This window comes from Ursus arctos, unplaced genomic scaffold (genome assembly GCF_023065955.2).
Source record: "Ursus arctos isolate Adak ecotype North America unplaced genomic scaffold, UrsArc2.0 scaffold_26, whole genome shotgun sequence".
Classification (NCBI taxonomy): Eukaryota; Metazoa; Chordata; class Mammalia; order Carnivora; family Ursidae; genus Ursus; species Ursus arctos.
In genome coordinates this window covers 14,667,142-14,685,298 of record NW_026622941.1, presented here as the reverse complement: position 1 = coordinate 14,685,298, position 18,157 = coordinate 14,667,142, and the positions used below count along the sequence as shown (strand labels likewise).

The 18,157-nt window shown below is 40.5% G+C and overlaps 1 protein-coding gene across 1 annotated transcript in view; it reads right to left on the bottom strand.

Moving 5' to 3' along the window:
• PTPRO (protein tyrosine phosphatase receptor type O) overlaps positions 1–18,157 on the bottom strand; it is a 228,119-nt gene that overhangs the window by 47,747 nt on the left and 162,215 nt on the right. Inside the window, exons 11-12 of the mRNA XM_057318901.1 lie at positions 16,133–16,284; positions 14,844–14,964 (exon numbers count right to left, since the gene is read on the bottom strand). Coding sequence (XP_057174884.1) covers positions 14,844–14,964; positions 16,133–16,284 — 273 coding nt within the window. The remainder of the gene's footprint in view (positions 1–14,843; positions 14,965–16,132; positions 16,285–18,157) is intronic.

Here is an 18,157-nt window from a genome sequence, read left to right as displayed (position 1 = left end):
GTACACAAAGCGCTATGCCTGAACCCCACTGCTTCAGCCAGAGTCCCTGCTCGCCTCTGTCTGACGTCCTTGACATTGCTCGTTTGGACATGGCTAGCTGCCCGGTTCACGGAACATCATACTCTGCCCACGTGCGTGTCCCCGTCCGGTAACTATGCACGCAGGGTGCTTGTTACTTGGGTTTCTTTTTATTCTTTGTCCCATGCTCCCAAGTCTGTTCTCTAGCTCCTGGATTTTAGCAGTGCTTGAAGAAGCCCCCGGAGGCCATTTCACTCCTTTGACATATCCATGATCTTTGCGTGGGAAGGTTTGGAACTTCTTTCCAGAATATCATCTTCATGGCGCTATTCAGAACCAGGCAGTATGTCAGAACCATCCTTCACGTGATTTATTGCAGGCAACTTAACTTTGTGCCCAACTAAAAAAGAAGCAGGTTTCTTTCCAGAGGCAACCCCACGAGGTTGGGTAGAAGAGTTGAAGGAGGAAAGGGGAGGGTGTTCGTCGTGCGCAGGCGTGATTCACAATAGGTGTCAGGACCCCTTTCTCATTTGCGATGAGTCCTCCACTCCCCCAAACGTTGTGCTGTTGTACCGTCTCACTTCCCCTCTGATGAAAACTGTTGATGAAACACGGGGTCAGCTTCCACTTCCCACATCCTTTATAACTGTCACTGCGAATAGGGATGAGTCAGAGGGTAGGTCCTCCAGCGATTCTGACTTGGGCAGACCTTGAATCTTGGGAGGCGAGTGTGAGGTTGTCTGGAGCAGAGATGGATGCTTTTTAGGCTGAACCTTGGTTATTTCTATTTTGAAAACACACATGTGTGTGTTTTCACAGAGAGTCTCCTGAACTGATCAGATTCCCTAGGACATCTAAGCATTTTTTCCCCGTTGGGTAGATACACTCAGGTTAGCTATCCAATATGAACATTGCCCGAGTCCTGATCTCCAAATCCAACTTTTTACACGTCTTTCCAATCACCTACCATCCGCGTTTCCTCACGAGCACCCCCTATTCGTTCCCTTGTCTGGCCCGACAGCCTTGAGGCTCTCCTCTGGCTTCTCAAGTCCCGGAGAGCATATCTTTAAAGAATTCTTGTCATCTCTTCCTCGCGTCTATTCTTTTTATTATATTGCATGTTCAGGCTTTTGTCATCACACTTTATCAATCATCACAAAAGCCTCTTCATTCTTTTTTCCTGCTTTTAATCAGTTCTTTCTCCACTTGTCAATGAGAGCTTACATCGTCTTACAACACCACTTCGCTTATGTTAAGTCCTATCTGTGTAATAATCTATTGTGATCTATGTCTGTTGCACCAAATCCAAATAATGCCAAGTTTTAAAGACCCTACTTACACTGGCCACATGTTACCCATCCAGCTTCACCGCCGTCCCTTCCGCACAGAAATGCTTCCCCTGGTAGAGCCAATTCACTCACTGACTGTCATACAAGCAGTACTCTTTCTCGACTCTGTGTACTTTTTCTTCTACTTGGATCATCCTCACATCAGGAAAAAGTCTTTTCTCTGAAGCTTTATCTGCTGACTCTGTTGATGATCTATCCCTTCTCTGACCTTCTATTACCCTATTTGATCTATGTGAGTAAAGTCCTGATTCTAGGGGCGCCTGGGTGGCACAGCGGTTAAGCGTCTGCCTTCGGCTCAGGGCGTGATCCCGCCGTTATGGGATCGAGCCCCACATCAGGCTCCTCCGCTATGAGCCTGCTTCTTCCTCTCCCACTCCCCCTGCTTGTGTTCCCTCTCTCGCTGGCTGTCTCTATCTCTGTCGAATAAATAAATAAAAAATCTTAAAAAAAAAAAAAAAGTCCTGATTCTACTAGGTCCTACTAGATGCTTTAAGAACAGGGACCATGTGCTGGAAATTATTTTGTTTTCACCTTGAACTAGCCACCTGCAATTGTTCAATAAATCTTCTCTATTGGCTGATTTAAACCAAAAGTCAAGATCAGAGTCAATATCAGAGATATTAGGGTTGAAGCATCAGGCAAGACCAGACACATTAGGGCTACAGTTTTGATGTTCTCTGTCTTTTTACAGTGATCATATTGGTAAAATGATCAGCTTTCAGTGGCAGAGTCATGAATTACAAATGTTCTCAGTGGGCCAAAGAATATGACTTGGATGTTGTAATAGTGGTTTCTTTGGGGTCTGGCTAAAAAGGTGGACCTAGGTGATAGGTAGAATCCTCAGGAAAATCTCCAAAGGGTCTGGGACCTTTGAGCAGCCATGTAACAAAATTTTCTTTTCGGGTGGTATATAAGGGCAATAGATTATTCCAAGGTCACCGTGCCCATTATCACTGTATCCTTTTCTGAAAGACATATGCATATTAGCTCTGTAGGTCAGTGAGTAACATACACAAATCACCTGCTTGGGGACTGTTTAGGATCTCCGTGAGAGATATATTTCCTTAGATGTACTGGAAAGAAATTTCACCAGCTATTCCAAAGGAAACAAAGAAAGTCATTGCAATATTTCATAAAGGAGGTGCAATTGGATTGGAAAGGGTTTCTAATTAAATTTCCTACTCAAGACAACATCTGCCCCCGGAAATGTATTAAAACGTTAGAACAGTACTGTCCAACACGGTAGCTATTAGCCACATGTAGCTCCTGAGTACTTGAAATGTGGCTAGTCTACACTGAGAGGAGCTGCAAGAGGAAAATACGGATTGAATTTTGAAGATCTAGAATAAAATAAGAATAAAGATATTTCATTTATAATTCTTTCTATCAGTTCCATGTTAGGATGATACTACTTTGATATATTTGGTTAAATAAGGTATGTTAAACTCAATTTCACCTGTCTCTTTTTAGTATTTGGTCATGTGGCTACCAGAAAATTTAAAATTACATCTGTGGCTCTCGTTGTATTTCAATTGTACGGTACCGGGTTAGAGCATTCCTTCCTGTGTGGTAAAGCAGAAGTGTGGAAATTCTTGGCAGAAGCTGGTTGGAGGTTTCCTCCTTCTGTTATCTAGCTCCTCTCAGAAGAAGGCAAAGTCAGCTAAACTCCATAGCCTAACATGACTTAGATGATTCCTCTTTCCCATCCTCGGGCACAAGACAAGAAGGGAGTTGTGGCTATATATATATATATATATATATTTTTTTTTTTAAAGATTTTATTTATTTGTCAGAGAGAGAGAGAGAGAGCACAAGCAGGGGGAGCAGCAGAGGGAGAGGGAGAAACAGACTCTTCACTGAACAGGGAGCCCAATGCGGGGCTTGATCCCAGGACCCTGGGATCATGACCTGAACTGAAGGCAGACGCTTAACTGACTGAGCCACCCCGGTGCCCCAATAGTGTCTAAATATCGTTCGGGCAATTTCATGTGATTGGGAATACAATGGCATGCAACAGCCTTTTTATTGGTCTCTGTCTCTGTTATGGGCTGAATTGTGCTCACCCAAAATCCTAGGTTAAAGTCCTAAGTCCCAGTACCTCAAAAATGTGAACACGGTTGGAGATAGGGCCTTTCAGGAGGTAAGTTAATATGAGGTCCTTAGGGCGGACCTCAATCCAATCTGACCGGTGTTCTTATAAGAACAGGAAATTTCGGCTAACAAGGAGAAACCAAAGATGAATGGGAACACAGAGAAACCATGCGAGGACACGGCTGGAAGGTGAGGTCACCTGTAAGCCTTCTCCTGGGAAGAGAAACCAAACCAACCCTGCTGATACCCGCATCTTGGACTTCTAGCCTCCATAACTGTGAGAAAATAAGTTTCTGTCAATTAAGCCACCCATCTGTGATCCTTCATAGGGCAGCTCTAGGACAAGAATACAGTTCTCTGGGGGCGCCTGGGTGGTGCAATCGTTAAGCATCTGCCTTCGGCTCAGGGCGTGATCCCGGCGTTGTGGGATCGAGCCCCACATCAGGCTCTTCCGCTATGAGCCTGCTTCTTTCTCTCCCACTCCCCCTGCCTGTATTCCCTCTCTCGCTGGCTGTCTCTCTGTTAAATAAATAAATAAAAATCTTAAAAAAAAAAGAATACGGTTCTCTTCCTCTTCAAAACATTAAATCCAGGCCAGCTCATAAAAGGGAGGGAGAGGAAGGCCTCAATGACGTTATGAAGAGCAAGTGAGCTTTAGGATAACATACTCAAAACACTTTTGAAAATAGAAAGAGCCAGGCAGATACTAGCTACAGAACATCCCCTGGCTAGCACTTTCTACTTCTCAAAATGACATTTTAAACCTTAACTTCTTTAAAATTCCCTGGCTTCATAATGTCAGATTTCCTTTTGTTTAAAATCACTTTGGAGTCCACGATACTTGGCAGGAGAACACGTGGATATGGGGAAAGAAGACAGATGGACTCTTTACAAAACAAGGTACAGAGAGGGGGTTGCTGGCTTTAAAATACTCTCTGAGAGCTTTCCAACACTGCCGGGGTTGTACTTAACTGTTCGGCCCTCTTCTTTTCCTTCTCTTCTTGCCTTTTCAGTGCCTCCGAGTGGGGGGTCCAACTTAATTTTCTAAGGAAATTAAGCACAAGGCACAGAACATGGGCAGAAAGGAAAGCTGTAAGGCTATCTCCACATTTAATTTAGATTGGATTATGAGAGGCTCAAGCTGTTCCCTAGGATCTCAGCGGAGTGAAGGTGACCTTGGGTAAAGGATGAGCTGGTGCCCGACTCTTATTCTTTGCTCTGGCAGCAAATTTCTTCCTTTCCTAGGAAATCCCTAAGGGAGTCAGCTTGTAATATTTCACGTTGGAGCAGAAGAGAATGTATTTATTGTCTTAAATCCATCTTTTTCTGACAATTATTACCTTGTTTCTTATTTTAATGGGACCCATTGGTTTAGCTGCCGAAAGAATGATGTTAATGAGGCCAAGATTATATCCACAAGGGCCCACTGGGTTCATTCTCTTTCTAGTTTATACCTCTAAACCTGGTGAGTCCTTCTACAAATGTGTGACGTTGGTGATAAGGGGAATTCAATAGAAAAAACATAGTAAAAAATGATCGCTACGATCAAATCTGATTTCAGTCCTCAGCATCACTGACAGTGTTCACTTGTGTACTCTTCATATGCGAAGAACGGCCTTGCGTGTCTATAGTATTGTAGGCCTTTTAAATAAATCTATTTTTTATTTTTCGCAAGGCAGGCAGTTCTACCTTAAGGGGTGTAAGCTTAACTTCTATTCAACTTGGGCAAAGAAAACATTTGTGACTTACACGGTGCAAGCCGCATAAATTATGTCCAGCCTGGTCAAAAACAACATCCACAAAAGAGCACCATTTGAAAGGGGGAAAAAGTGTTAGAGAAACCATTCATGGTGAGTTGAGATTGGTAGGCAGTGATATTAAGAAGACGAAAATTCATATTAAATAACAGCAACCTGGGTTAGATTCCAAGTTTACTAAGCCCATTCTCCCGTCAATTTACAGAGATTCTTTTAAGAAGTAATGAGAACACTTAAAAACAACATGGGGAAATATTAAAAAAAATTCAGGCAAATATTATACTATATTCAGGCCCTTTCCATATGCAAAACATAGGATTTTCTCAGGAATTAGAAATACCTGTGATTTCTACTACATTTTAAATAAATTCTTTATGGCTTAATGATAGCTAGTGTAAAATCCCCTTCTGTGAGTCACTGGGTGTTTTTATGATTTTACCAGCTCTAGTAACTTCTAAACATTAGTAGAATTTTTCAAAGAAAGCTCTCATTTAACCTTACTTAGTTTCAAAACAATGTTTCTGACCTCCTCCTTTTTCGGTTCCAAGAATATGTTTTTTTACCTAGCATTTTTATTTAGTTAGGAATTATTTTTGCCAAATTCTTAGAAAAATGTCACTACTCTTATTGTATCATTACCTTTTGCCTTTACTCTAAACTCAGGTATGAACTAAATTCTAAAACTGGAAGGGACATTAAAGATCATTGTGTTCAGACCCTTACTTTCTAGATGAGGCAACTGAAATCCAGGAACCCTAACCCACTTCTTAAAGTAACACGACTTGCCTGTGAGAGCAAGAACTGGGATCCAGACCTCCCTACACCTAGTTAAGGGTCCTTTCTACACCTGGATTCCTCCCTAAAAATTTGGGTGTTTGTCATTCATTTCCATATAACTGAGGATGATAGGGCGTCCTGAAAAGTTCCTCTTTCTAGAAGACTAATTTTTCCAGAGTGGGCCCTTGCTCGTACATTGAGATCAGTGCCGGACATCACAGTTATGGCCTTATCTGTCCATCATCCAGATTCTTCCAATATGTTGAACAGAAACCTACAAACTCGGCAAGTCACTCTATGGTATGCAGGAGAAGTGCTTTTAAGGAAGTGCTAAAGTTGTGTGGCTTGCTGTGGGCAGCTGACAAATGACAATGAAACTCACAAGACCACAGTGAGAAATGAGAGAGAAAGAGATTGAGAAGGGGCATCAGTTAATCTCAGGATGAGGGAAGGAGCCATGAAACAGTGACATGCCTGGCAGCCCAACCCAGAAGATAATGCTGGCATGAGGCTGCTGGCCTTGGAGGACTCTACAAGAAGGGTTAGCATGGCGGTCATGAGCCTCTGAAAACCTAAAGAACACGTGTGTGTAAGAAGTCAGTAGAAGAAATCTTCCACAAGCTTCCATCATCACTCCCACCTGACTTATCTACCCCACTGGTGTCCATACACCCTGTCACTCTTCTTTACTACAGATTCACCCAGTTTGAGGCCGCCCCCTCCAGTGGCACCTAAGGTCCTGCCACTTCTGGCCCAAGCAAGGACGTCATTTAACGAGTGTCACCTCTAACCATCCTGCCCCCTCAATTTTCCTTGTTCTGTTGAATCATTCTGATTAGCTCATTGATAAGCTGTTTCCACCCACTTCAAAAAATAGAAAGAAAAAGAAAAATCCAACCAAACAGATAAAAACCCTTGGATTCTATCTTCAGCTCCTGCTCATTTTCTCTCCTCTTTATAATCACACCCCTCAAAAGTTCTGTTATTCCAGCTGTCTTCAGTTGTTCTTTTATTCTCTCTTGAATTACTCTTAATAACATATTTTGTCCTCACCACACTCCAGCCAAACGCCTCCTCCCCAAGTCACCAATGACTTCTGGGTTGCTCCCATCACCAGTCGATTCTCATTCCACATCTTACTTGACTTACCGGCAGGCTTGACAAGTTGACCCATCAAGCACTTTCTTTGCTTGGTTCTTTAGACATCACACTTCTTTGTGTTCCTTCTTCCTTCACTGACCATTCCTTCTCAGGTTCTTTGGCTAGTTCCTTCACGCCACCTCCATTTCTTAAAGCTGGAGTGCCAGGGCTCAGTCCTTGCATTGCATTCTTTTTCCTTCATTCATTCCCTGATAACCTCATCAAGTCTGTTTCCTGACTACCCTCAAATTTATACTTCCCAGTTCTGAAATCTCCCAGAATCCAAACTCCTTTATCTAACTGCCCACTCAATATCTGTTCTTTAATGCTTAACAGACAGCTTCAAATGTTGACACATCCAATCCTCAGCTTCTGGTCTTTTGCCCAAATCTGCATCTCCCATAATCTTGGCATCTCAGGCCCCAGATTTTGGCATCTCCCTAGACTTACTTAGTTCGTTTGTCTTCAGCTTCATCTTCAAGGTACATTTTGAATCTGATCACCATTCTTCACCTTCACAGCTACCACCCTGCGGCAGGCGTGAATAATCCCTTATTTGGATAGATGCAGTAGCCTCTTAACTTTAAGGTAACTGTAATTTACCAAAAGTGTCCAAACTGAAATACTTTTGGGGGAAGAAAAGGATTGCAAAAGGGGGAGAGTGGCCTTTAACTGATCCATAGCAGGTGTCAACTGGTATTATCTGTAGTAACTCAAACCTATGGTCATCTTATCTACCTGGTTTCCCATTTTACCTTGATCTCTGAACACTCTATTCTTACCAAAGTGATCTTGTGAAACTTGTCAGGTCATGAGACTCCATCACTTGAACCATCCAGCGGAGTATCATCTCACTTGGAATGAAACATCTTTTCAGTGATCCTACATGATCTGTTCCCTTGTTACCTCTCTGTCCTTTTATCTACTACTCTCCCCCTTGTTCCTGCCACTTCAGCCATACTGCCTTCCAGACTTTTCCTTGAACCTTGCAGGTACACTCCTGCTTTTGGAGCTTTGCACCTGTGATTTCCTCAGCCTACAAAACCTCCCAGTTATCTTTTTGGCCCACTTCCTTACCTCCTTCAGGTTTTGACTGAAAAACCACCTTCAACCCATGTCACCCTTACAAAAATGGCACCCTACTCCCCATAACACTTTTTGCACTGCTTCATTTTTCTCCATAACGTGAGTCATCATCTGGCATCCTTATATTTATGTTTAATATCTCTTTTTCTCTATTAGAAGGAGGGTACACATTTTGTCAGTTTTGTTCATTTCTGTATTCTCAGCACCTAGATTAGTATGTAGCACATAGTAAATGCTAAATAAATATTTGTTGATGGATAGAATGAATTAATTTTTATTTAATTTTTATTAATTTATATAGATTTTTAATTAATTTATTTCTTATTTTATTATTTTGATATTTTTATTATTTTATTAATAAATTAATTTTTATTTTATTAATTTATATTTATATAGATTTCTAATCCATAGAAAACCTTCCGTGATTGAGATTAAGAAAATCAAGCTAATGTTATTAATACTCAAATTCCAAAAGAGGAACAAAGAAAGCCACCCAAGTGGGTGTGAAACTCCTCTCTGCTCTGTTACAAGTGTTCACTAAAAAATAAAGTTTTTAGAAAAAATACACTCCAAATCCAGGAAAACATAAGCAACAGATGGATAAAAAGGGCTGAATCACTGTTTCTCCACCCAGACTCAATAATGTGTAAAGTCAAATATCTCTAGGTCCCAAGTTGCTCAAATGAAAGCATTGTACTAAATTATCTCCAAATATCTCCTAGCACCTCAAAGGGCAGAAGTTACCTGATTCCTTATCTTGAACCTGTCTGAGCACAGCTGTGGTCAGGATACTGTAGATGTTTGACAATGGTGGTGTATACGTTCTGTTTCTGGTTTTCTCTGACCTTACTGGCTGTACCTTCCCAGTCTCTCTTGCTGACTCTTCCCCTGCTCAAAGTCTAAGTGCTGGAGTGGTTCTTTTCTATTTCTGCTTACTAGTTAGTGATCTCATCTGGACACTCCAAAATTTATATCTTCAGTCCAGAATTCTCCCCTGATCTCATCTCTAGATACATAACAATAATCATTTTATTTGACAACTGTACTTGGATGTCCTCTCAATTTTTTTTATGTCCAAAGAAGAATCTGTGCTTCTCATCCTACCCTCAATTTATTCTTCTAGATTTTCTAGTCTTCCATCTCAGTGAATTGTACCACCATCACCCTAGTTGCTCAAGAGCAAAGTCTAGAAGTCATTCTTAATTTCCCTTTCTCTTATTTCCTATTTTCATGCCACCAGAAATCTCTGTGGACACAAGCTCCAAAATAACTCCTGAATTCTGTCCATTTTTCTCCATTTCCATTATTACCACTTAAGTCAAAGTTGCTATCATTTCCCATGGAACTTATTGAATTAAAATGCTATTTTTGAAGATTTATTTATTTATTTGAGAGAGAGAGAAATGGGGGGGGGAGAGGGAGAGAGAATACCAAGCAGACTCCATGCTGAGCATAGAGCCCGACACGGAGCTTGATCCCATGACGCTGAGATCATGTCCTGAACCAAAATCAAGAACGGGCTGTCCAACCAACTGAGCCACCCAGGTGTCCCTAGAATGCTATCTTTAAGCTTTGGACACATGGTCCCTTAATTGGTCTCCACGTCTTCATTGGTGATCCAACAATTGTTCCTCCCTTGAGCAACCAGAGGGATTATTTTAAAAATGTTAGATTGTTTGTTTTTAATTCTCTCCATGCCTTCTTATTGCACTCAAAATAAAATCTCAGCTCCATCTTCTTAAAAATCCTATATATTCTGGCCTCTGCCTATTCCCTCTGCTTAGCGTGCCCTTTCCCAAACTTTTCATGCCAGATCCTTTCTTGTTATTCATATCTCTCATCACTGCTTCCTTAGAGAAAGGTTTGCTGCATACACAATCTGTCCCACACTACCCTGTTTTAATGCGCTATATGGCACTTCTTACCATCTCCCCCTTCAGTAGATCATAAGCTCCTTGTGAACAGAAACTGAAAGTAGCCCTTTGAATTCATTACTACAAGTAGTCTGGCATCTGGGCAATCCTTAGAAGGTTCTCAGTAGGTATTTGTTAAATGAATGAATGAATGTATATTCCACTACCATACAGCTATTTTGTGATACGTCCAACACTTCTCATCTCTATTTCTTTCCCTTTTTTTTTTCTTTTTCTTTTTTTAAAATGGTTGATCCTCTGATGTAAACTTACCAAATCCTCTCAAAGTTGGCCCAGAGTTTTAAGTAGATTCCCCAAGACCAGAAGTTATGACTGGTTGCTGGTTGAAGCCACAGTTGCGTGTAGACCAATAAGTTCTTGTAAAATGACACGTTTTAGTGCAGATTTGATTGACATTTGTATTGACTGCCAAAGAGAGCTGTCATCACACACCACCATGGTACCGTGAGACTGCTGGCAACCTAAAATTCTTAATAGGATGACTGGCTCAGTGCCCTGCAAACAGCACCACTGCTGGTAGATGTCTTCTTGTGGGTGCTTCCTGATGACATAATAGTTGAAAATCCTTGGCAATTGTTTTGAGGGCTCTCTATCCTTGTACATGACATTTTGGATTAATTTATATTATATTGGATTCATTGGTAGCCTGGTTTCTTTCCACAGATGTCGATTCTGCCCTCCATGATGGCAAATAGAGCCATTGCAAAGAGGCTTTTATCACAGAAAACTGAACTCAAGTTTAGCCCAACCAGTTTGTTTGTTTGTTTGTTTTGGGGGGGGCAGAGGGAGAGGGAGAGAAGGAATCTTAAGCAGGCTCCACATCCAGCTGGAGTCCAACCCAGGGCTTGATCTCCCCACCCTGACATCATGACCTGAGCAGAAATCAAGAGTCCGACACTTAACCGACTGAGCCACCCATGCACCCCAGCCCAACCAGCTTTGGTCCCAGCTCTAACAACATCATTCTGATTCAAATGAGCCCTAACAACCTGTGCCAAAGTTGCATGTTTCTGTAAAGCAGAATTAATATGACTTCTGTGTATACCAAACAAATGTATATGGAAACATAAAGTGATTAGAGCAAAAGTTTTGTGAAATAAAAAATGCCTGCAATCAGTTATTACTAAAGTGAAATGTTATTTTGCTTCTCTGAAAGGTAAAGCCTGCAATACTATTTTCAACTTTGAGGTCTGTGGTTGCAGTGTGGTTTGAGGAGTATCTATTGACCATCGAAGTAGACAAGGCCTTGTGTGTTATGGGAAATTGGAAGAGCTGCAAAAACACAATAATGTGATTAGTAGAATAGAAAACAAACTTTTAGACAAATGGATAAGAAGTGAGGTTATTTAGTTTTCAGGGGGAGAAAAAGTCTGAGTTCAGGCCCATTATATACACATTGTCTTGTTTTCAGAGAGGAACAATATAGAGGCAACATTTCATCTCATATATAGATCACAAAAGGGAAAAGCTTACTGATTCCAAGAAATAATTTGTATGGAAACATGTCTTCTTTTCTTGAAAAGTCTGAAGGGTCTTTCTAATGGGGTTTAGGTAGTTCCGTCTATCAACAGGGAGACGTGGAGGCTCAAAAACTCATGATAAATTTGGGAACTATCATGGTTTTTACTCCTACTCCTATGTAGTGTGAGTATAATTGTACCAGCTCATGACTTTAACTCATACTCCTGATCCTATATCAGCCATAATGTCGAATAAAAATCACAGTGAAGCTCAGAATTGGTTCACTGAACGCTACTTTGGTAAGACCTACCTTTGAACTTCGAGGAAGACTAAAAAAACCCAGATGAGTTAGAGAAAGCAGCTAGGACTCAAGAAACACAGCTTCCTGTGACCATGAAGCTGCAGAAAAGAAAGGCATGGGGATGGTGAGCATAATCTTTAAGCAATTCCAGTTACCCGGAAACAAGTTTTGAACTGATCTTTATATCCATGGAGGACAAAATCAGACATAACAGTTGAAATGGATAGACAGGCAATTTTTTCTTAAGAGAAAGATCATACAAGGTTGGAAGCTGGTGGTCTCCACGTTCCTAGAATTGAAGTATAGATTGCTGGGGAAGAAGAGCAGATTGCCTGCAGTGAATGAAATTGAACTTGTGGTTCTCAGCGGGAGGGTGTTTGTAAATTTGCAGGAATGTTTTTAATAGTCACAAGGAAGGTTGCTAACGGGCCTTCTGTGGATAGGAAGCAGAAGTGCTAGGTGTCCTGCATTGATCAAGAAAGCTCCAAATGGAAAAACTGTCCCGTGTCCTACATCCCACATACCTTTGTAATGTCACACCAGTATAGACCCACTATAAATATAACTGTGAGTACTTCACCACATGATAATACTGGAAAATTTTTTCAAGAAGTTAGGTAAAATAATTAAGAAGAGATTTGTCACCAAGAAGAATTAAGGTGTTATTTACAAATTATTCAGTAATTTTCTTTTTCCGCCCATAGTGTCTATTTAATGTGTTATATATTTCTTTTTTTTATAATCATATTTTTTATTATATTATGTTAGTCACCATACAGTACATCCCTGGTTTCTGATGTAAAGTTCGATGATTCATTAGTCGCGTATAATACCCAGTGCACCATGCAATACGTGCCCTCCTTACTACCCATCACCGGTCTATCCCATTCCCCCACCCCCTCCCCTCTGAAGCCCTCAGTTTGTTTCTCAGAGTCCATAGTCTCTCACGCTTCATTCCCCCTTCTGATGACCCCCCTTTCTTTATCCCTTTCTTCTTCTACTGATCTTCCTAGTTCTTATGTTCCATAGATGAGAGAAACCATATGTGTTATATATTTCTAACTATCTATTTAATGTTAAAGCATTCCAGTGCAAGAATTTAACTTTTGCCATGGCAAATACGAGACACACACACACACACACAAAGATTTAAGACTTAGTGTCTTATGCATTGAATTGTAGAGAAATGCAACTATTGGGGAAATGAAGGAAAGACTGTGTTTTGTTTTGTTTGGGGTTTTCTAAGAGTTTCCTAAAGGTACATCACTGCCAGCAATGCCACTCAGGGTGTTTAAGCTGCTAATAAAACACCCTGAATCAGTCTTTTCTCCTCCTCCTCCTCCTCCTCCTCCTCCTCCTCCTCCTCCTCCTCCTCCTTCTTCTTCTTCTGGAGATTTTATTCATTTATTTATTTGAGAGAGAGAAAGGGAGGGAGAGAGAGAGTGCATGTAGTGGGGAGGGGCAGAGGGAGAGGGAGAGAATCTGAAGCAGACTCTATGCTGAGTGCAGAGCCCAACGTGGGGCGTGATCTCATGATGCTGAGATCATGGTCTGAGCCAAAACCAAAAGTCAGATGCTTAACTGACCAAGCCACCCAGGCGCCCCTCACCCTGGATCCGTCTTTGCTTACAGCTGCACATCTGCACATGTGTAATAATGGTGACAATTTGAAATTCTTCTGAATAGACTCAGAAACAGAGTCTAAATTAGCAGACGTCTGAAACAGTGATGTCAGTAAGTTGCATTAAGTGTTTTGGAAATATTTGTATTGCTATTCTCTATACTTTTCATTTTCGAAATATGGAAAGGAGCTCTCTGCTGTGAAAATGACACATGGAAGTGCATTCATTTCCAGCTTGCCCCTCGTACACTGATTACCCCACAACTCTTTGCCAATCTAGCCTCTTTTGCCTGCTGCTGATTATGGAATATTATCTCTGAGGTCCCTTTACGTATCCGAAACTAAATGTATACCTCACTACATGGAAGACTGTTGAATGTAGAGGATGCGTTTTGTGTTAAATAGTATCACTTCCCAGTTGTAGTTCATAATATAAATAATTATTTTGACACGACACTACACAATAATTTCTAGCTCATTTGCAAGAATATTATATTTTCCTCATTTTCCCTCATCCACAGCCCTTTATTTTTCTTGGCATGTTCTCTTTACTTTAATTAAGGTTATTTTCCTCTTTCTCTCATCAAATGCAAATACATCTAGTCTCTTATCATCACAACGCTAGGTTTTATTCAAGGGCCCACCTGTATTTATGCTTGCTCAGTTATTTCATTTATTTTTATACTTGTATGGAAGAACTACCGATTCCTTTGCTTATTAGAAACTCAAACTTGTTCATGTTAATTATGTGTCATCATTAGGCAATTTCATTATGACTTACAGAAGAAATATATCTGAACGAATACCTAGGGAATTCATATGATTTTGTTACACATTTGTTTCTTTTATCTTGGTTTTAGATTAGGGTTAGGACATTTTATCAACTTAGAAAATCAATATGTGGGTTGTTTTATGTACGAGTTTCCATCTGACATATTAAAGAGGGCATCCCATAATGCTCCTATGAGAAGGGAATGGTGTCTGAACACTAGATAATCTCTAAAGTCTTGTCTCCTCTAAATTCCTCAGACTCCTTGGTCTCTCTAATTTCACTAAGGATGGTGAACACTCCTGTCTCTCAGCGGAGTAAAAATTCCATTCAAAGAAACTTGTATTAAGTTGAACCTAATTCTTTTAGTAGTATGTATGTTTATTTTGCGCTTAGAAGAGAGTGAACCATTTTTCCGTTATTTCACTGAATTGAGAAGACCATGACAAATCAAGAGTTGCAAACACTAGTTCTCTGGACATGACTATTTTCTCATACACACACACACACACGCACACACCCGTATGCATTCTTCTCACCTAGCTTGACGAGGCGGAGCATGGAGGTATTACTTCCTCGTTCCGTGCAAGCGGTTACGGAGAGGTTGTAGATATCTCCAGGAGGCAGGCTGAGAATCGCAGTCATGACATTGCGTGTGACCTGCAAGGGCCATCAAAATCAAGGGTTTAAACTTCTAACGAACTTGAACTAGGATGGCTCTCCACACGACAGGGCTGCGGCAGGCACTCCCTCTCTGTCTTGTGCAATCGATCTACAGTTAATTACAGCCTTAGGGATACTTTATTTCCTTTGAAAATGATATAAATGCCTCAACTGAGCCAAGGTAGCTCTGAACATGCAGAGTACGTATCAGAACATTTTTCTATGAATTCTCTATTTGAAATAGGGATTCCTCTGATACTTTTCCTCATCTTCACAGCGAATTTTAGAAAAGGCATTTGCTAGGTTGTTACTGATGTGGACATTGCTCAGCCCTAGCTGGGAAGCTCAGAAGAAACCTAGTCCTGTTTCTAGCCACCTGGCTTCTCAACGAAAGACAAAATTTCCCAGTCTCCTCTATAGCTAGAGGGGACCATGGGACCCACTTCTGACCAATCGATCGTCAGTGGAAGTCACACGAGCAGCTTATAATTCTGTCCACACCCTGTAAGTGCTGGGCTTCCACATCTCTTTTCCTCTCCCCACAGGCTAGAATATGGATCTAATCACTATGAAGGTTTACCTATGCTCCGTGGTAGATGGAGCAGCAAGACAAGCAGACTCTGGACCCCTGCATGATTGACCCCTTACAGCAGAGGTGCCCTGATAGTCCCGCGCTTGCATGAGAGAAACAAACTTTTATTTTCTTTGAGCCTCAATCTTTGTTTGTTTGTTTTTACAGTAATGTAGTCTCTACCCTAAGTAATGCAATGTCAAAAAGTTTAATAAAGCAGAAGAAATCAGTATTGCCAACGTACCCAAATATTTAGGCATTGGTGATAGATGGAGAAAATATCAAAACATACTAACTGATTTTCTTGAAAATGTTTGACATCCGGAAAATGTTTGACAAAAGCTTAAATCATAACTTTAAATATAAATGAATTACTAGTTATAACTATTATAACTCATTATGAAAGATTAAAAGGTAAACTCTAGGAAAGGAAGAATTAGAATTTTTCTTCACTGTCCTATCATCGGAGCCTAAAAGAGTGCCAACAGACATAAGACATTTGTCTAATGTTCAATAAATGTTTGCTTAATAGTTTTCAATAGTTTATGTAAATGAATGTTCAGATGCCCGATATTGGGATTCAAAGAAACATACGCTCTTTTTAATTTTCTTCTTCCCTTCTGCAACAACCATCCAGTGTAGCATTCTAGAATGGGAGAGATCAGTTGTGTCATCACCGTATGTCCAACTGATGTATAACAGACTGTTGAAATACTCCACGGATGTGATTTCTGGAGCAACTGGGGCTACAAGGAAAGAAAGAGGTGCACTTTAGCTTAAGAGACTAATACCAATTAAAGTACTTCTCAACAGAGCGTGAAATCTCACGTAGAGTTAACTTAGAGAATTAAATTTCACACCATATGATGGCCTTGGGGATCCCTGGACCTCTCAGTAGTATGGCAAAGGTTGGTGGTAAAAGGCAGACACTTGTTTCCTGGGACCCCACCTTGCATGGCTCAGACACAGGGCAGCAGACCCTTCTGTACCCGAGGATATAGGGTCTTTTATACCAATTTCACAGTTACAAGATTCCTGAAATGTTCACCTCTTTGAGTATGCTTGTTGCATCTATAAATTAATAGTATAAGGCATGGCTGAACCTATTTTCCAATCAGTACTGGAAAATTTGGGGTCCTATAAAAGTAAATTTTTCATTGTGTGTGCAGCAAAGGTGTTTATGGAAATAAAGGACCGTAAGGTCAACAATTAGAGGGACAGAAAATAATTATTGTTTCTATAAAACGACAAGGCAATATCATTGATCGTGTCTAACCAGTGCTTTGCAAAAAGTGGGCTCTTACTAGATGTTGCTGAAGCCAGTAGTAAGGGAAGACGGGAAGGGCTCTTTGCTAAATTCTAGCACTGAGCTTATTAATTTTTAAATTTTCTTCCACATTTAAATTTAAATTATTTTTAGTGGGGAGGAGGGTTCACTACAAGCTTTATAATATATGAGCTACGAATGTGTATTTTATTTTTTAAACTAACTGATAATTCTGAAGATTTTAGGAAACACACAGTTGAATTTGAAGTCCATGTGTATGTTGGTTTGAAGACAGGCAGGTGTTCCATTCCGAGAGACAGCACAAAACGAGCTGAAATATTTGGAGGAGAATTTCCATACACCATGAAGATTCATTTTTCTCAAGATTCTGCTAGTACTCAAAACAAGCACTCATAGCTATGCTTTCAAGAACAATTATTCACTGTAGAGATTTGTAATATAGAGAGTAAAGAACACTTCTGTTTCAGCGTGCCTGGGTGGCCCAGTTGGTTAAGCGACTGCCTTTGGCCCAGGTCATAATCCCTTGGTCCTGGGATCGTGTCCCACATCGGGCTCCCTGCTCAGTGGGGAGCCTGCTTTTCTCTTTCCCTGTGCTCTTCCCCTCGACTTGTGCTGGCTCTCTTTTTCTCTCTTTCTCAAATAAATAAATAAAATCTTTTTAAAAAATTGTTTCATGTGAAATTAGTGTTTCTATATGTTTGACAATAAAATCTTGAAATACCAATAATGTATCTAGCAAGTAACACAAACCTGCATCCCATTTCAGAATAGTCTAATGAAGAGAATGATACCTTTGCCTTCTTTACTCTTAATATATTTCTATGTATTTCATTATACATATGTATCTATACTTACATTCCTTCAAACGAGATTTTCTTCTGTTCTAATTCTAGTAAAGACAAGAGATGTATTTAAAATCGTCAACCCAGAAGTGTATAACTCCCCCTTACAGGTATTAACGAAGTCTTTAGATTTTTTTTTTTTAAGATTTTATTTATTTATTTGACAGAGAGAGACGGAGAGAGAACACACAAGCAGGGGGAGAGGGAGAAACAGGCTTCCTGCTGAGGGGATGTGGGGCTCGATCCCAGAACCCCTGGCATCATGACCTGAGCAGAAGGCAGACACTCAACCGACTGAGCCACCCAGGCACCCCAAGTCTTTAGATTTTTATATTCTGTATTGTTGCTTTAAAATGCAGCATATTGCTGAAAGGCCACAAGATGTCACTATTTGTTTATTGAACATTATTTGGTATACTAGCATAATTACTATGCATTGACTTGAGGACAAATTTGCCTAACAAAGACAGGGGACCTGAGATCCTAATA